Genomic DNA, 21,042 nt, shown 5'->3' on the forward strand with positions numbered 1-21,042 from the left:
AACATCACCATCAATGTACATGGAACAAAAGAAAAATCCTTTATTTGTCTCTGTATCTCTGTCATGGTCACTCACCCTTGACTTCACAAGTGTTAATCTTTCATCGAACAATCAGAAGCCGGATTGAATGATCACAGTCAGATCACAGATCACAGTCCTCTACATTCAGCCCTTTACGCCAGCTGTAGGAGCAGCATTTGGCTTAGTCCTGTCCTTGGTGCCTGAAAGCAGAGGCTAACGCAGTGGTTGTCATGGTGACAGAGAGCCAGGCAGGGCTGTGGTAATACTGTAATGATAAAGCTCTTCTGGATGGTGCTGCAGTAAACACAGTGCCGCTAGGGTCCCGTTAAGGAAGAGCGCAGCGCACCACCGTGCATGCAAAACGCCTGTAGGGCTAATATCAGCTCCTTCAATCTCTCCTCGATTATATCACTTACATTCATGCTCTCCCAACACCTCCTCCTTTCTTCCTCTCTATCTCTTTATTGCACTCTTACTCTCCGATGCCCTGCTTTATCCCCTTGATTGGTAAGATTGTCATCTCCCTCTCTTCTTCATTCAACCATCGAAACACAATCAGCTTTATCTCTCTCTCTCTTTTCATCTCTGACTCCAGTTCTCTTAAATTTATGTTGATGATCTTTCCAAATCTAATTTCAGGGTCTAGAGAGCGAGGGAGACTCTATTGGGCCTTGAAGGTCATTGCGCTGCAGGTGTCACACACGGCAGCTTTACTGTAGGGGGTTCAACGCATCAAGCATCGCACAAATACTACAGTTTGCCTCTGAATCATATATTCAAGGCATTAACATGGCCGTCCAAACCAGAACACATGTCCTGTACCTTCATGTTGCAGAGAGAAGAAGGATGGAGGGAGAGAACAGACACAAAGTGCCCGAGGAGATAAATAAGTGCATAGTGACAGACTGCTACTCCACCTTTTATCATCTTCCTTTCTCTCGGTCTCTCCGCTCCTCCATCACCTCAATGCAGTGCCCATGTAGTGACCAATCCCTATCTGTGATCAGCCAGTGTGCGCACACACCTCCTGTCTCGCTCACATTGTGAGTCACGTCCACACACACACACACACACACTTTTGCCAGGCACTTACGGGCAACACACACACACACACACACACACACACACACACACACACACACACACACACACACACACACACACACACACACACACACACACACTCTGTGTGTGTGTGTGTGTGTGGGGGGGGTGGCTTCTCCATCACAGCAGATCTCTGCTTGACATGCTGCTGCATTTTTTAAAAGGACGGGCTGCTGTGATGGATTGATCAATATTGATTTGATGTGTAATCCACTGTGCTCTGCCATCTTGAACTACTGTAGCATTTAATTACTGAAACCATGAATGAATCTTTGTTTTATCACCAGCAATATTGTATTGTGGCTTTTCCAGCTGGTGTAGGCACTTTATTTTTGCCATTGTTGGGCAGAAATTCCATAATAATCTTTCATCATATTGTAATTCAAGTGGTCTGAGAGAAAGCTAGACTTCTGCATCTCCTCCTTGGCTCTGTATTCAGGCTTTAGTAAATCTAGCCGTGATGGGAGACTTTGGCCAATCACAGGTCATTTCAGCGACAGAGCCCGTTCCTATTAGCTGTTCTAAAAAATGCAGATACGGACATTTGCAGTGAAAAGAGGAGAGAGGGAGAGCTGCAGGGGGAGGTCTCCCTCTACTTCAAATTCTGGCATTTTTTTTTTTTTTTTTTAAATTCTACCTCCTGCTGCTTTAACTATATAATGGTCAGATTAATTACAGTACAGTACCATAGGTTAAAAGTGCACTTAGCATCTGTTAATCTGCACCCTTCTCAGACCTTCATGTATTTTGGGTTGTCATTGAATAGTATCAAGTTTTCCTCACTGCTGTTAAGGAACAAGTTTAGAATTTCAGTTTCAGGTTGTGAGATTGAAATACAGATGTGTTATTTCCTGTGTGTATAAGATTTCCCACCAGAGTACCCCCACACCAAAGTTTAATTTAGAGAAAGAGGGGGAATCTGCAAATCAGGAGAGACTTTGCAGTTGCATCACAAATCTCCGGTGTCTTCGCTATCCTCACACTGTACCAGCTAGACCAGAAAAGAAAGAATGCTTAGAAAATATTGTTTCGGTGTGGGAGTATGTTTATTTAGGAATGTCTGAGTAAAGAAAAACTAGTTCAGGGCTAATTGTTTGGAAATGTAGCTGTATTTGTTTAAAATTATACAATGGTCTGGATAAAATCTGATCAACACAATAGTTGACCTATTATGTAGGTTTTCTTTTCATTTTGAGCAGATTTGTGTTTTTTCTTGCAGCAGGAAACACCTTTGGGATGCATGCATGGTACATAGTTTAAACAGACCTGCTTAGTATTTTTCAATGGATGATGAGCCTTATGAATACTATGCTGTGCTACATGTGGTTAAACGTGAACATTATTTTGACAATATCTGTTTTGTGGCAGATTTTTTCAGCAGGCAAATTTAGTAAAGCAATACAATGTTTTTTAAAAATCAAGTTAGGTTGAATATTTTGAAATGGTTCCCTTCACTGTGGCTGAGTCCATCACATCACCTGAAACCTCTTCTGTAATGGAACCTCACATCAGGGTTAAGTGTCATTAGATGGATGTATTTGATATTATAGGAGATCTTGCTTAATGCAGATTTGAGTCAAATTCCTGAATTTTGATCTAAGAAAAATACACATAGAACACCCTTTGTCCGTCATGGTTGCTTTTATGACTAAGGCCTGTCATTTACCTTTAGCCTTCAATCTCCTGGCAGCTTTCCCTCTTTTTCTTTTCATCTCTTACTATCATTTCTTTAGCGCTCTGTCCCATTCCAAGTCCTCTCTGCATAACACATTAAGATCATCAGAACGATGAGCTACCTTAGTAAAACTTAGCTCAGGATAATTTCCTCTGTCTGTGTTTTATGTCAGTGAATTATGCTCACTATCTACTACATTCTGCAGTCACCTTCTCTCACTTTTATCATGCTGTATCCTTTCTGATGGATTGCTTTAACTTTTTCTTTTGTGCTTCTCTACACATGGATCCACATCGCCTGATCTCCCTACCACCTGTCCGCCCCCTCCTGTGTCTCCACCTGTGTAGCCTACATTGAAGATATGATGCCTACTGCAGTTTTGCTACTTGTGCATGTCGGCATTCTTCAGGTCTTAAAAGCACTGCAGCATGACAAAACTCACTCACTTTGAGGACAAATCTCCTATAAGATAACCATTATTATACATCATTAATGCCATCGTAAGGAATAATGACAACAGAAACCTAAAAAAATAAGTGTGTAACACTTCAACACAAAACTCTCCTTGTTGCCCTGATTTCTACATGTGAAGGTTTTCTGGTGTTTAGCCAATTAGGGGGCATCCTAAGCAGGTCCCGCTGGTGCTATCATGCTTCCTTAGACAGGGGCTGGTATAGGGGTAGATGTAGGAGAGTGATTGAGAACCTTTGTGTGTGTGTGTGTGTGTGTTTTCATGATACAGAGGGGGAGAGCACTGCAGCAATCCGAGAAAGTAGGTCAGACACCGACTAGCGAGAAACATAGCGGAGGAGAAAAGAGGTACTGTAGGGAGAAGAGATGGAGAGGAAAAAAGGCAGGAGAGATTGGGCGTGTGGGGGTAGAGGGTTGTGAGAAGATAGAAAACCAGACAACCTGGAACAAACCTGATAGTCTAACTGCCAAACTTTTTTTAGGATACAACGAGATACTCCTTAAAAACAACTTCAAACTACAGATTGGACATTGACTTACACTTCATTGCTGAATTTTCCATTGAGGGTCACTTCTTTGGCTAAATGTTTTTCAGCTAATCTCCTCAATAAATATGGCGGCTCAGAGTCTTAAGTCTTCTTCTTTGTCTGTTTCTGTCATGAAGGCACTTAGAGAAAATATGTGTAGGCTTTCATCCAATTTCCAAATCAAAGAAAAGCTGGGAGAGAGAAGCGAGACCTTTTCAAGAAAAATAATCAAAACTGGTTCCCTCCATTTGCTTAGTTATAAGGCTTCATCTTATAAGTATGTGGCTTCTGATATTACATAAGTGCATAACGTTGAAAAAAATCACGGTGACACGCACAATAAGCTGAAGGCACTCAGGCTTCTTATATATATATATATATATATGGGCTCCACTCAAGTATGAAATACCTTTCTCTTTTGCTCTTCAGGCCATGTCTGTTTTATTATTTATTTGATAAAGCCTGAAGTATACTGCATCTATAAATACACTGCAGGGCTTGTAGGAATGGACCACAAAAGGGAAAGATTGTGCAGTAGCCACGCACACACTGGCGTTATCACACTGGTGTCATTGATTCAGTGACGATTGAATGGGCTACAGTAGAGCAATAAGCTTGGGTACATATAGAAAGTTGCAGATCACACAGATGCTTAGAAAATTGCCTCTGAGCTATGAAAAAGCAAGCAAACCTGAAAAATAAACTCATTGAGAATACAACAGCTTATTTTTTTGCTTTCTGTCCAGGACATTTACCCTGAGGACAACGTTTTGGAAGTAAACAAGCAAACATGGAGCTGTAAGACATTGTAGAAAGGATGCCACTTGTAGAAAGGGTGCTAATACAATACTCCCAAGATGTGGAGGGGGTTAGAGGCAAACGGCAATAAAAACATTATAATTTGAAACAGGGACTTTAATATTTCTGGTTAAAATAACAACGGTAATTATGCGAAAGCAGCTTAAGCCTCAAGTTAATTTCAAGGACAAGCTATTTAATATTTCTGACACTAAATTAATGTCTTAACTTATATTTATGAAATTACTCCTAACAAACATTGATGATAATAACTCTGACTCATCTATTCTTGCAAACATAGAGGCAGATAGACATTTTGTATTTGTGCAGTTAAGTTTGCAGGGCTATGGCATACACATTAGTTATTTATTGATCTTATCCTTATAAGTTTGTTTCCCTTTGTCATCCCTCTATCCTCTCCTGTGTCATCTCTAGCAGAATACCACAAACAAGTTACTAGTATCATTCTATTCATTTTCAAACCTGGATTCAGGATTACATTAATGCATTGTAATTATCTCTCCTTTTCTGATGCACTTTTTTCACTATGTCATGTTTTAAGAGGTCTTCCCAGACTCAAAAATCTACCTGCAGGTTTTGGGTCAGACTTTTTTCTTGGGGTAGGGGTTGGGTCTGATTTGTTTTAAGTTAATGTTTTAAATTCAATCATAGGTTATTATAAATGTTAAACAAATATGATAATATTAAATAGGATAACCTTTTTTTGTTATTATTAAATTCATAGTATTAATAATTTGATTTACTTCATTCACTTAACGTCATTTCCTGATGGCACATGATATGACATGATACTGACAGCACATCTATTTTTATGGCTTCATCCTTCATCACAATAATTTATGACTGTCGGATATAATTTTATCAGTCCTAATGACTCAGATTTTCCTTGGACTCTGGTCACAATGGGTCAAATTGGGCAAGGTCCACGTGCCCTCTGGTCCGTTACAAACAGGTCTTTTTTCTTTTTTGAAAATTAAATTTTACACATCAGATTTGGGTGAAAAAAGTCAATTTCAGAATGGGTCCAACATTTTAGATGTGAAGACACAAATGCAGATGACCATTAAAGAGTGACAAGTAGTTTTCTGTACATGGCATAGTATTTAGCACTTGTTTATGTAGGCGGGTCACACATACAACAGTTGTTTTTTTCTTTATGCTTTTCTATGTTCTCTTTGCCCTGCTGAATTTTCTTGATTTGCAACTGACTCTCTTTCTCCTTCCCTTGCTTTCTTTTTATGCTTTCTCTTTCTATCTTTTTTGTTTGCTTCTTTGTCTCTCATTCTCTCTTTCTTTCTTTCAGTATGTGGCATTTGGCTCCCTGTTCTTCATCCTCATCTCCATCTCCACTTTCTGCATGGAGACACATGAGGCCTTCAACACCATCCTTAACAAGACAGAGAACGTCACGGTGGGAAACACGACCCGTGAGGAGATTGTATACGAGGTGGTGACTGACAGCTGGTTGACATACGTGGAGGGCGTGTGCGTCATTTGGTTTACCATTGAGGTGCTGCTCAGAGTCACCTTCTGCCCAGACAAGCTTGAATTCTTCAAAAGCAGCCTCAACATAATCGACTTCGTCGCCATCCTGCCCTTCTATCTGGAGGTGGGCCTGAGTGGTCTGTCCTCCAAAGCTGCCAAGGATGTCCTGGGGTTTCTCCGTGTTGTCCGGTTCGTCCGTATCCTCCGAATCTTTAAGCTGACCCGCCACTTTGTGGGTCTCCGTGTCCTGGGCCACACCCTGCGTGCCAGCACCAATGAATTCCTTCTGCTTATAATCTTCTTAGCCCTTGGTGTGCTCATCTTTGCCACTATGATCTACTATGCTGAACGAATTGGCGCAGACCCAGATGACCCAACAGCCAGCGCTCACACCAACTTCAAGAACATTCCCATTGGATTTTGGTGGGCCGTTGTGACCATGACCACACTGGGCTATGGAGATATGTATCCGGAGACGTGGTCAGGGATGCTGGTGGGTGCTCTGTGTGCCTTGGCTGGTGTGCTGACCATTGCCATGCCTGTACCTGTAATTGTCAACAACTTCGGCATGTACTACTCTCTGGCCATGGCCAAACAAAAGCTGCCCAAAAAGAAGAACAAACATATTCCCCGGGCACCCCAACCAGGATCCCCAAACTACTGCAAGCCAGATGCCTTGGCTATGGCTACCGCATCACCGCAAAGGCTCTTGGGAAATGTCCTAGGTGGAGTGATGGGGTCTGGAGGCCTTGGGGGTGACTGTCCTCTCGCCCAAGAAGAAATCATAGAGATTAACAGAGGTGAGAGAATTTGTTTTCTCATGTTAAGTACATTAATTTTGGAACTAATTATCTTTATATTATCTTCTACAATCAAAACTGACTAGCGTGAAGTGAGAGTATTACCAAGAAGTGATACATAGTTGATTTTGGATCCACCGCCGAGAAATAACTGGCCCATCAGAATTCATGTGTAATTTATGATCAATTGGTAGGTCCACAGTTGCCTTACGGCACCCATCTGTCAGTGAAGAACAAACACTATGGAAGGAAAATGAACTCAATTATCTATTAAAACAGCTTAATGCATCTCAATTTGGGCTGACTGCACACATTGTCTCTCTGGCATTAGCAGTAAAATCACAAGGAGAGGTAATTTGGCTCTTTGTTTGCTCTTTACATGCTGCAGCATTAGGCGTCAGTCACATGCAACAATAATGCACCTTTAATGCATTACTTTACTGCCTTAGTCATCAGTGAGCCAGAAAATATTGGTTTCATCAGTGGTTTTACTACATCTTGTCTGCTTGGCTTCCTTCCAGACTAAAAAGGTTTCCTGTAGGTTGTGTCAGTAGAGTTTCTGGCAGGAAGTTCTATTAGTCAAAATTTAGACAACTGGCTCCAAGACTGCTCTGCAGTATCATCACCACCTGATGGTAACATATTGTATTTCATCATAGTGCCCTTAGTAAGCATGTGGGTGACCACTACAGCTGTCATTCCCAATCATTAATGAACATTATTTACCACTAAACATTCAATGTTTATCAATGTCCAGACCTACTGTATATACAGTATGTTTACACATACATGTACTTATTACTCTCTTGATTGTGTTGCGTGTGTGTGTGTAAAATGTATACAACTTTTTAAACAACTTACCTTAAACAACATTGAACTTGATCAACAATATAAACTAAAATTAGCATTTTTGATGAATAAGACACACAATATGCTCTTCTCTATGCTTTTCTCATAAGTGTCATAAGTATGTGGTTTTCCTCCACCTTTCCTCTAGATTCCAAGCAGAACGGTGATGCAGCTTCGGCCGCCCTGGCTAACGAGGACTGTCCCACCATCGACCAGGTGCTGAGCCCAGACGAGAGGAGCCCTATTGGGCGAGGACCTACCCGGGAACGCTACCAGCAGGACCGCGCCTGCTTCCTGCTCAACACCAGGGAATTTCGTGCCACAGATGGAAATGTGCGGAAAGGTACGTTTCGCACCAGGAGACGGATACAAAAACATGCACATCTTACGTAAACAGATCCACACAGCAAGGTGCCAGGCACAACATACTGTAAACATGTACATTATATATGTCCTGTGTGCAGCCAATGCAGATAAGTACACACAGGTTACTGTATGCATATGACATCAGATCCAAAAATTTAGGAAAGATGGGTTTGATGGAAGAGCACACATGAACGTTTGGAAGCCTCGAGTACAGATAGAAGGCTCCAATAACAGCTAGCAGCAAAACATACACACATTAACAGTCATGCAGTTACAACATATTCATATACACTTAGCTCTTCTGCTCTGCTTCTACTCTTTCCACCTCTTCACATTCATGTTGTCTGCGTTTCCATCACTGCTTGGTATTATATTTTATTTCTTCTTTCAGACAAGATTTTCTGTCCCTCTACTTTTTCCATTCTCTTCTCCTCAGTCATGTCTTCCATCTTTCCGTGGTTTCTGTGAATTTTGTTCTGTGTCCCATAAAGGCACATTCATTTATGCTCATAAACGATCTCTTTCTTTCTCTGTCTTCTGGACTCAGACAGTTGACCATGCATTAATTTACTTCTCGTCACTTCTGTTTCTCCCTCTCTGTTTCTCTCTCCTGCCTTGCATGTCCTTTTTATTTTTCCCCCCCCCTTCTGTAATGAATTACCCTCCCTAACCTGCTGCACATTTTCCCTCCTGACCCCTTTATCCTCTGCCCCATCTTTAAATCCATGCCCTTATTTCCCCCCTTTTTTCCTTTGTACTATATCGCCCCCCCCCCCCTTTTACCCCATGTGCATTACCTTCGTGCTCATAAAAACCTTTATTCATTTACTACTGCAATCCAACCACCACCACTGCTGCCAACCTGCACCAAAACACCCCCTCACAATCCCTCCAAACTTTCAACACCCCCTGTTGACAACAAACTAGAGGCAGCAGCCCTGGCACCGAGCCCAGACTCCCCTCTGACTGAGGATTGGTATAAGATGGAAGGGTCTCTGTTACAGCAGGACCTCAATGCAAACTCCACCTCCTCCTGGATCAAACCATAGACCAGAGGTAACACTGACAAAAAGTTACAAAATAAAAGAGCCTGCAGCTTAGTCAACTTTTGACTGAAAACATACAGAAATTTTGATCTGGCTCTCCATCATGTAGCATGTTTTTGCAGTTGCACAAACTACACTCCACCAGCACAACACCCACTTTAATACAGACGCAGCTGCACACACTATGCATGACTTTAGATCACAGATACACCACCATTTCCACAGTGTGTCTATATGTTCAATGGAGTTTGAAGTGTCACCTGTGAAAAGTTTTTTCTGTGACTGAAAGTGTGGAACGTGTGCTGTCAGTTTACATTAAGAGATTGACAGTTGAGCTAAGATAAGCTAGTGCTTAAATATGAATATCAAGCTTTGGGTGGCATTTAAGGGCTCATCGTTTGATTTGTGAGGTATTTTATCCGATGAAACCTAACCTCTGCCCAATATCCTACCTGCACACAAATTTTGTAAACTCAATAATCTCAATAAACAATGTTCCAGATGTAAAAAAAAAAGAAATTAGGAAAGAAAATGGGATTGCTTTGTTCTATACACCCACAATGAGTAGTGTGCACAACAATGTGTACACTTGTGTGTATGCGTCTGTGTGAGAGGTTAACAGTTGCATACAGTCATAAGTGCAAGAGCGCGTCATGTGGGATGTGCACATGTGCAAATACTTCCAGCAGCTCAAGTGAAAATAACCCAGTTTGTTGTGTCCTGTGTCAATAACTAATAAAACATAGCACTGAAGAAGACTGAAAGGGAACAGGGGGTCACGTTGTTGTCTGATGTGCCTCTGTGTTGTTGTTGTCTCTCTCTTCAGGTTGTGTCATATCACGCGTGTGTATGTGGGCTTTTTCATTCTTACGTGTTATACACTGTGTCTCTGTTCTCTCAATGCCGTCTGAGTGTTGTGATCGTGTTGTCGTGTGTGGCTTAATTTAGTTTTTCCCCTTCTACTGTGTTTATTCGTGATACTACCTACCCCACGGACCTCCACCTTGGCAAACAAAAGCACTCACTGCAATTTAGCAAAGTTTTGCCTTGAAAAATAAACCCTTTTTTACGGTTTTATATCTATATATGTATATGTACTCTAAGTATGCACAGGTTAAACTTAAATACTCTTCAGGCAATGGCATGTATTCCTTATATGCTAGAATACATTTTAGCCTCAAAGATGTGCATATTTACATGTACATATGCCCTATTTTATGTAAAAAATCAATTTGCCAGCCCTTATAGCTTAACACAATTGTGACAATGAGTGCAGTGATGTACGACAATCATCTTTCCAAGGCCTAGGGTCACTGGGGTCTGCGGAGCTATAGGTCAAGGGATAGTACCTCTTGAAACATGCCACGCTGAAAACAAGCACATTTCAAAGTCTCACTTCAGCCTTGTAAACAAAATCAGTTATCACAATACTTCTTTACCAAAACACTGTGTTGTGAGCGTGTAATGTATCTGAAATACTATTCCCTAGACCATGTATCTGTGCTTTCAGTGCCTAGTGTAGTCCAAAGTTCAGGACCTTTTGTATTTATACTGTGGAGATCTGGATATATGTCAAAAAGGGTTATGAGCTGCACTTGGTGACTGAAACACTTACTGACCAGACAGACAGACAGACAAACAAACGCTATGACAGATTTGATTGAAAAGTGGCTAGATGCTGTCTAAGGTAAGCAAGCCTTGAGCTGTCCAAGCCCTTCACTTACAGTTCCCTTACATTGCTTCAGTTTCAATGGTTCTTACGTATAAACTTTAATTTAAGTGCTACAAAAATCCCTCTTTAAAGCAATCAGGAGTCCATTGAAGAAAATAAACGCTGAAGTCATTAGGACGAAGCTTCGGGGTTTGGGCTTCTTACAGTAAAGTTGTACAATGTAGGCTTTCATACATTTAGGGTTGGGGATCTCTATATTATTCAAAAAAAAAAGAGATTGTATTTGGTGCTTACAGTGGATACCAGATACATTTGATCTGTTTCTTTCCATCTCAGGAACCTGATTCTCTAGCATTTGATAACCAGGTCATGTGTATACAGCCCTGTTATAAACATATAACCTACCTCGCGCCAAGTGCATGTGTAAATAAATCTTTGGCTACATATAAAAAGTTGTATGCATGGCTGATCAAACTCACATAATTATCAGTTAAAAACAATCTGTGATTTAAGGGAAGACAAACAATACTAAATATCTAGACAGAGCAAAACCCCACTCTGTTTATGTTAGTTCTCCTTGTTTTTAAAGAGGGATTCTGACACTGTCTGAAACTCATTCTAGTGTGCTTCAGTTGCGATTTCTTTCGTAGATACATGCATTCGATGTCTTTGCCAACTTATTTTATCAGCTTTTCAGTTTCTCTCTCGTTCTTTTTAGTCCCTTTCACATAGCCTGTTCAAGACAGGACTTTTGCGCCTTTAAGCTGCCTCGTCGTCTGTGTGAAAGTTACGATGCGCGAGTCAACCCACATGCAGGTCAAAAAGTGACAAGGCAGCGTTCTGAGTAGCCAAAGTTATGAACTTATATAAACATTGGTGCAATGGTCCACCTTCTATTACACTGGTTCTCTTCCTCACACACACACACACACACACACACACACACACACACACACACACACACACACACACACACACACCAGCATGACTGCCGTCTCTGTCCTTTTCTCTACTGACAATGGTGCTACAATAATGCATAAAGTCGGGTTTCTTGTGGTTGATTAAAGATGTGGATTGGCTCACACACACTAGACGCCGACGCTGTTGTGTCGTCATGCCTCTTTTGCCCCTGGAGTGCCGGCATGCTTTGTGAAATCACACACTGGGGAGGCATTATGCCGCCTTTGCTTGGTTCTGTGTGAATAAACAGAGCCGGCAAAATGGCACACCTTCATTGCGGCGCTATCGCGGAATCTCTGTGTGAAAGGGGCTTTTGTTGGCCATTTGACTTCCTACGCACCCCATGCAAAATGTATGTCTGACAAAGGTCAAATGTTCAATCACCGCTTTGAGTGCCCACTCCTAATCAGTCCTCTAGAAATTCTTTAAGGATCTTGTTCGTTTCTGTCTCTCTTCTTCTCCACACTCTCTCCTTTCCTCATTATATGTGTATGAGTTTTTTTTTTTTCTACTTTTCTTCTTGGGTTTGTTTCTAACATGGTGTGTACATCTTTTAAGTATTTTTGTGGAGTATTATGTTGTGATTTTGTAGAGCTTTGTGTTGTGGTGTTGTTGAATGCTTTATCTTTTTAATGTGCGTAGGATTAAGTTATATTTATTTTGAATTAATATATTTTGCTGTTGTGGTTATAGTCTGTTTTTTGCTAATGTCTTTGAGTTTTGTACAACTGTGTTTTGTTGTTTGAAGTTATGACTTACCCTATGTTCTTCCTATGTTCTCCTTTGAGTTTTACCATCACCTACTATCTGTCTTCTGTGAATTGGAATGATAAAAGAAATTGCCAACAAAACAGTGAAACTAATTCACATAAAAATGGCATGAACTGGTTCTGGTATCTCACATTTCCGAGGACTTATTTGATGAAACAAAACTCATTATTCATTAACAAATTCAACCAAACCCGTAATAGGAAATGTTTTTAATAGATTTTTGACCTAAGAATAAGGATTATATCATTTATTTAACAACTCCCACCACTAGCAAACCAACACAAATGTGCACTGCAATTTAAAACAATGTTCAGGTTAAACAAATACTAAATCTAAATAGTACATCTAGTTTCATTATTCACCATTCACTATTATTTATATATATATATATATATATATATATATATATATATATATATATATATATATATATATATATATATATAGATTGTTGATGGAATAATTTTTTATGGCCAAAGGTTTTATAATATGCACTTACTGGCCAGCACAACATATTTGTTGTTTCTGCCTGTGCTCACGCAAAATTATACCAACTCTAAATTTAACTCCCTAACTTTGAAATCATGTCACTGTCCTCCTCTGTGTCATTGTACAGAGTACAAGTATGTATAACTTGTCCTACATTGTCTTGCATGTTATAATGTGTGCATCAATACCACTGTGTTTCTTACAATGTTGCCTCATCACAACAATCTGCAAATATTCTTTTGTCTGAGCCAGATTTTTACCTTACAAAAGAAAAAAATGTATATATGTAGAGAATGTAAATATAATATTTATGTATATGTATGAGTAGTACATATATTTTTTTTATGAATTTGAGCTTTATAACAGCTGATGCATATAGGTCTGTCAAGAGGACAAAGTATACTAGGGTTTCTGCAGGTTTCAACAAGTCAGATTTAAGACTTTAAGACTTTTTCAAGACCATCATGAATGAAATTTAAGACCTTTATCACAACATTAACTATGACCTAAATTTTTTAAGTTTTAATCAAGCCAAGTATTGCTAAACTTGTACCCAAAGAGACTCGCACCAATAACACGAAAGCTGATTGGCTGCAACATAAGTTGCATGTTGGTCTCATTTGTATCTGAAATACAGTGAAATTATATTTGGACCAGCAAAAGAAAGAACTACAACACCACGGAATAAATTAAAAAAAGAGCATTAGAGCTAGCGTTATATGGATGTAGGAAAATTAAGACCTGTTTAAAATGATTTAAGACCTAGAACACAATACTTAAGATTTAGATTTTTAAACGTTAGACTTTTTAAGACCCCGCGGAAACCCTGATATACAGTTGCATGTTATCTAGTTCCCTCAAAAGACACCCCAGGTACTGTATCTCATTGTGGCTTCAGTAACGGCCATTAAGAGATCAATACATCTAATAATGGGTAACAGGAGATCACACCATCTTTAACATGCAATTGATCCCATGTAAGAATGATACAGTATGGGGCAGTGCCAAGAATAGCATCTGAAGGGTCAGCAAATACTGTGTCCTCCACAGCAAGCACATGCTCATGAAATTATAAGAAATATGTGTATTACGTAATAGCTCTCAGCCTTCTACATACATACATACATACATACAAGGATGATTTAGTCTATTATTTTGGTCCAATCTGTTTAATTTTAATGATAATTTGATTGGTAGACAGTCTGGTCAGAATATTTGCAGTTTTTCCTCTCTGTTCCTCTGTGTCTTCCTTCTCCATTACCTCCTCTTTCTGTGATTAACACTCATTCTCCATCCCATCCCTAGGCCGCCACTGCAGCGCCAGTGTAACTAAAGTCTGAATGTAGGTATGTACTGTACTCCTCCATAGTGTAAATTAAGTGTGACTTTGGGCCGGAAATTATGTCATCACTGAATACAGTGACAGTCAGACTCGCCATTTCCCGATAGACGTTCCCAGAGCAAAAAAAACTGGTTTAAATACAGTACTTAGCAAAGTGAGGAGGAAGCTAGCAGACCATGACAGACTGCAGTGGCTGAGACATGATTAACTTTATCAGCATTTTTATTGTCATTTCTGACAAAACATTCCTTGTCTTGAATTTCACCCAGCAATACTTTCAGACATGAGCAAAAGCAAACGGTTTCGATCAGCTTTTGGTTGCAAAGCAGCATATATTTGAAAATTCTCAGAACCACGTTACTGCCCCATGTACATTATTTTCTTCAGTTTCACCTTCATCTAATTAACAGATGGGAACAATTCTTTTCACTTATCCATATATTTATATCACACTCGACAAATGTTTTAAATCCTCTGATTATACGTTTAGTTAAAGATAATTTACTGTATATGAATCACAGTTTTTGTCCGTTTATTGCGAGTGTGTATTCTTCCCTTCATTCTTTCTCTCTCCACTGCATGTTGATTTTAGAACCAATAATAGATCCAAATGATTTTCCCAGTAGAATCAAAACGGGTTTCCGAACTTTATTTTTGTGAATGTGTACTTTGAATCTGTAGGTCACTCATCATAATAATATAATAATCTAAGGTAGCACCCAGGTAAAGCATAATATTTACTTAATATTTAACCTAATACAACTTGCATAGCATAATGTCAGCTGAATAAGCTGTTGGAGCATCACTATAACAGTTAAATGAATATACAAGTAAATACTACTAATTTACTACTACATTGTAAATTAGCGGAAACAAGATGTATCTGCAATAAGACTTTTAATGTGAAACAGCAGCAGTTGGTTTGCATTAGCAGGAACTTAAAGTAGCTCTGACACGGTGTCAAAAAATGAACAGTAAACTGCAAGGCTGAAATAAATTAGATACAATTATTTAGAATTACATGTAAACATTGTTTCCTGTGTGTGTGGAGGCAATGTGAATCAAGCACAGAAATGGCGGAGTACGCCACTAACAATTAAAATTACAAGATACAGTAAATAGGTAATAACCGAATGCACGCAAAAAATTCAATGGCCATTGAAGAAAAAAATGCAGACCATAAATGGTACCAAAAACAGCGTTTGATTTCATGAAAATCTTAAGGGTTATATCTTTATCTAGCAATTCAGTTAGGTCAGGTGAAGGGTTTATCAGATAATGATAGCCACCTCTTTCTTTAAGAGATTTTTGTCCAGCATTGTTGTAGTTTGACCTAAAAAAAAGGTTTTTTTTTTTTCCAGGGACGCTGTTGTTGCCCCTAAACTCTGATTCAGCATCACAAAAATGGCTGCCACTTGATGCAACTTGACAATTTGTCTAAATACATTTGGGTGGTATGAACAAAATACATTTGGAACTGAATTTGAGATTGAAGCAGCACCACAGATTGGCCAGACAGCTTTTCAGACATCTTTGTGGGACATGCAGCCTAAGAAACCCAGTGAAAATCCATCATCAATTTTTACTGAGTTGCCATCTGACTAATGTGCCTGTGCTAGTCAGAGTAAAAAAGGACTTATTTATGGTTGGCTCAAAGGATGCGTAGCCTAGAGTGGTGGAGTGATGGCCACCGTGCACCACAATATACTTTTCCATTTCAGCAGGAAGGCACAGAGGGCGTCACACTGTACCAGTGGGGGTTCTTTGTTTGACTGTGGCCTAGTGATGGTTGGAGTTTGACAAAAATATACACTAACTTGATAATGTTTTAGCTTAACAGTTTTTTTTTTTTTACATTAAATTTAAAATTTCAGCTAATGTAACATATTCCTAATAAAACTCCATCCATTACGGGACAGTTAGCCATTGTTAGGGCAGATTAATTGCTACCTACCAATGGTGTTTTTTTACCTTCACCTGATGCAACAACACTTCGTCAGCACAGCACTATATACAATAACACATCTCTAGCTGCTTCCTACAGGAGGAATTCAACATCTGCATGCTTTGTTACACACCAAAAATACAGCGGGAAAGGACACAAAGGCCAATGTGTTATTTCTTAGATAAATTGGTTTTGTAACGTTCAGCAGTTACAATGAATTATATTTAAAAGTCACTTGCACAAGTGGACCATGTGTCATTTTCCACTGTAAACAAAATGTAAACTTATATCCATTACAGCAGTGATTCCCAACCAGGGGTACTTGTAGTCAAGGGGGTACTTCTGCAGTTGCCATGCTGTACGTGGAAAGATTGTGGAGTAGCTCCACTAATTTGATATTGAAATTAAGTCAACACCTGAACACTACATTTTGCAGTTGTGTAAGACTAGTTAGCAAGCCAGCACAAACGTTTAACGTAATGAATAAATGGTAGAAATAACTAGTTAAAAGTAGTACTACATACTACTAGTAGTAGCCTAGTAGTATGATTGTTGACCAAACCAACCTTAATATTGACAGTTCAATTGCATGAAAAAAATTACCAATATCCACTTTCTTATAATGAATGGTTTCATACATTTGGAACATAGACTGGGAATCGATGATGGGGTATGCAAGTTCATCTGACAGGGCTGTGGGGGTACCTCAGACCAAAAAAGGTTGGGAACCACTGCATTACAGGATGCTATTACCGGGGGATAGGAAGTGTTTCTAAAAGTTGCAGGGAGGACATTTTTGTGTTGGCCATTTGAAGTTTACAGGGACCAAAAGCAAATGCTAAGTGGGCTTGGGTTTATAAAGCGTAATGCAAGGCAATTCATTATTCTACATAACTTCATTAGTGCTAATATCTCTAAGCTTTTTTTCTAAAACTTCATGTGGTCAACGCCTACACTGTATCAGTAATATCTGAGTATTTACTACTTGTTTGTGTTAAAATGTATAGTTGTGGCCAAAAGATTGTCTAAAACACCTGAACATGGAACATCATACATGATAAAATGTTGGGTGCTTTATTCAATTGGCCTATTATAGGTGTTAAATCTCTTAATATCAGAGAATATTTTGCTTTTCTGTTTTGAAAAAAAAGAAGATATATCATAACTCGCATTTTCTTGTTTTGTCTTGTCTTGTCCTTCTTGTCTGTGTCTGTCCTTTATATGTCTTTATAATTTGATAACATTTTCAATTTCTTAATTCTCAATTCTTATTTCCCTTAATTTATTTTCTTCACTTATGTGTTTCTTTTCAATTTTCAATTTTTCTTATAACATGTTAAACCTCATGTTCATGTTTCAACACTATAAAACCTTTACAACAAACAACCTGAATATGGAACATTTCAACTACGACTTACTTTTTTTTAATTTGCATATGATATCAAAACAAAAACACATTATATAATCTAATGAATCGATCAATGGTTCAAATTATTTTCTTAAAGCAACGGGCTATGAAAAATCTCGCAGTCTCAATAACATATCGGGAATGGCTGGGTCATCACTGCGGCTTGCTCCTATCACTAGCCCCCCCTTTGAAACCTATGAGGCTCCAGGACCACTGCGGCGCTGTCGCTCCCCCATTCCCTCCATTTTGTAACAAAAAAAACGGATGTTAATGATTGGATTACAAGAGATGCAGTGGATTAGCTGTGGACTGATCGCATTGAAGCCTCCATTAGGATTGTACACCGTGCAAAAACAATAGCAATAACATGAAATGAACTTGAATGTAGAAAGAATGACCCCCTGTCTTGTGAATCTAATGGTCTATGATGCATGCATCAGGTTAGCTGATGGGGTAAAATACAAATTCTAGCTTTCAACGTACACTGTTATTTTAAATGATTAGAATACGTGTAAAAAAAAAAAATGGATTTGTTAAAGGAAATAGTATCAGAGATTAAAAAACATTATGAAAGCGTGCACAGTTACAGTTTAAAATGTAGGATTAAGTGTGTAGATGGACATTCATTTTTAAATGTTCTGGACCAAACAAAACTGAGCTGACAAGAATGTCCAGATAATTGACCATGAAACAATACAGTTCATTTAGCCAAAGAAAAAAAATACATTTATAGATTAGATTGATGGTAAAAAAGGTTTCTACTTTGTCTTTGGTGAAATATTGATTTATGTACAGCATAGACATAATTTTGGTAATTTTCTCTAAAAGACAGACTCAGCTTCTATAAGTCTCAGTATTAACACGCACTTTTCTATCTCATCATTGTGAAATAATTGGACACTATATGTTGACAGTTTACACAACAAAGCTAAGATGTCAAAAAATTCAAGAAAAAAAAAAAACTTAGCTTAAATGAAAAGAATAAAAGTACTGTACCATAAGAGCTATCTCAATTGTGCAGCCTAACACGGCTCTACAAATCATAGTTTATTTTATTACATTACATTGCTGTTAGGATCCCATGTATGCAATTGCTACCTTCTAATGTACAGTTAAATGTCTATTCAGTAACTTTATTTTGCAGTTGCAAGCATATTGTCCAATATATTTCTATATATTTATCATCATCTCATGCATCATATGCAATAATAACAATCATATTCCAAAACTATAATATGAATTAAATATATGCCCCAAAAATATAAAAAAAATAACTAAAATGTTGTATTAATTTGTCTCAAAACCATGTAGGCTGCCAGACATGCAAGTAATGTATAACAAGTTTAGTTTTTGACTGGGGCAAAAGGGTAGTTTAATAAGGGATGAGGTTAGTTGGAGTTGTGAGACCACGTCGTGGAGGGACTGCAACAATGTGTAAGACGAGGTTTATGTAATCGATGGATTTAGGCAAGCTAGCACTTGCTCGTTACTTACTACTGGCCTTAGGTTATAGATCAAACCACTAACTGTGGGTTCAACAAAATGTACCAGTGTAGTGATGTAGCAGGTTTAGCACGTTTTAGCATTCAAAACTAGGCAAAATAATATCCTTTGTTGATAACATTGTTAGGGCAGCAGAGGACCTCATGAGTAGAGTTGCCTGGCTAGCTACATGCTAACTGTGTTTTGTCTCCCAGACAGTCTTTGGCAAAGTAGCACAATTAGGCTGTCATGTCCTTAGTTAATAATTCCTATTTGATGATCGTAAATGTCTGACTGTACCTAAGAAATGCTATTCAGGACAGTCATGTAAATGAAATGTACTTGTAGGCCTACCATTTTTTAAATAAATCTAAATACAATGTATTAAGAAAACTTCTTAAAAATTACATTAATCTAAGTACAACACATATACTAAGTCAGATATGGATGGCTACATAATTAATTATACACTTAAAACAAATACAAGCACTTTACTAACACTCAATACTAATTTCATAACCTTTAAATGATTGCATGTTGGGATAAGACCCAGACCATATTACAACAAATAGACTGAACTTGTGAGACTATCCCATCAAACATCTCTAAGGATGTTCAGCTTTTCTAAATAAATGTTTTGCTTCTTCACTTTTTTTTTTTTTTTTTTTTTTTTTTTAAACATTCTTTTTTTTTTTTTATGCTTGTCTAAAACAGTTTAAAAACAAAAACTGAAAAGACAAAATGCAATCTGTTGTTTGAAAAGAAATATGACAATATACCATTCTTTTAGATAATTAAAAAATAAACAAACAATATCTTTTTTGGCAATGTATAGCTTATTTTAATAACTGAAGTCCTTCCTCAGATTGCCATCATCACATGAAAATAGATCGTATGTTAAAAGTTGAGCAAAAAAGACATTCACATATGCAATAAACATGCAATATTATTTTTATGTTGGAAAACGTGCACATACATATGTAAATATGCAGATCTATTTTTAATCTTAAAAATGCACAGACTTTGTAAGCAGTCTACTCATTATCTTTGATTTAGCTGTTCCAATAAGTATTACAATAACATCATGAGCCATTTGTCTTGTTTTTTTCTCAAGTCAATGTGGTCTTGCTGGTCCTTTAAACTTCTTGATGTTGTGGCTGCCATTTTTAATTGTTTTAGTTTTGTAATAGTTTTATATTTTTCACTTGTACTGGTAATGTGTATTTCATTGTAAGGAATGGCTTTTCTGTACCACTGATTGTCTAAAATAACATTTGACAAAAAAATACGATGTTGTATTTACCTGTCCTTAAACAGAAACGTAGTTAAGAGTGAAATCATGAGATAAAACTCTAACTGCTTTAGATCCAAAAATATAGTATTTACTTGTTTAGACAGCCTGGTCCAGATATTCTAACTGTTATAATCTATGGTCCCGATTGCCATTTTGTCTAAAAATCAGTGTGCTTCCAGACCCCTCAACTTTGAGAACTTAGATATGCAGTATATGATTCGGATGAAAGCTGTGACATCACTTGAATGTTTGCTTGAATCTGTTGTTGAATTAAGATTGAAAGGGTTTAAAAAAAGTTGTGTCTCATTTATGATAGAGCCTACCATAGTCACTGCAAGAAGTAATGCTTGCTTGGCTTTGTCTGATACGGGTTTTTACAGGCCATTGCACATATTTTTAGACCAACGTTGCTAATAGTCGTGCTTATACTCCACCATTCACCATTATTATGTCAAAAAATGACAATAGTTTAATGTTGTCTGAAAATATCTGAAACAGCATGCAGAGTTTTGTTGC

General features: G+C 38.2%; 1 protein-coding gene across 2 annotated transcripts in view; it reads left to right on the forward strand.

The window, feature by feature from the left end:
- The window catches only part of LOC114548448 (potassium voltage-gated channel subfamily C member 1), a 51,684-nt gene that overhangs the window by 21,689 nt on the left and 8,953 nt on the right, over positions 1–21,042 (forward strand). Inside the window, exons 3-5 of one of the 2 annotated variants that reach the window (XM_028568413.1) lie at positions 5,921–6,902; positions 7,900–8,094; positions 9,045–9,173. In XM_028568413.1, coding sequence (XP_028424214.1) covers positions 5,921–6,902; positions 7,900–8,094; positions 9,045–9,166 — 1,299 coding nt within the window. In that variant the 3' untranslated portion in view covers positions 9,167–9,173. The remainder of the gene's footprint in view (positions 1–5,920; positions 6,903–7,899; positions 8,095–9,044; positions 9,174–21,042) is intronic. The other variant, XM_028568414.1, reaches the window with a different exon arrangement.

The sequence above is a fragment of the Perca flavescens genome, chromosome 21, assembly GCF_004354835.1.
Source record: "Perca flavescens isolate YP-PL-M2 chromosome 21, PFLA_1.0, whole genome shotgun sequence".
NCBI lineage: Eukaryota > Metazoa > Chordata > Actinopteri > Perciformes > Percidae > Perca > Perca flavescens.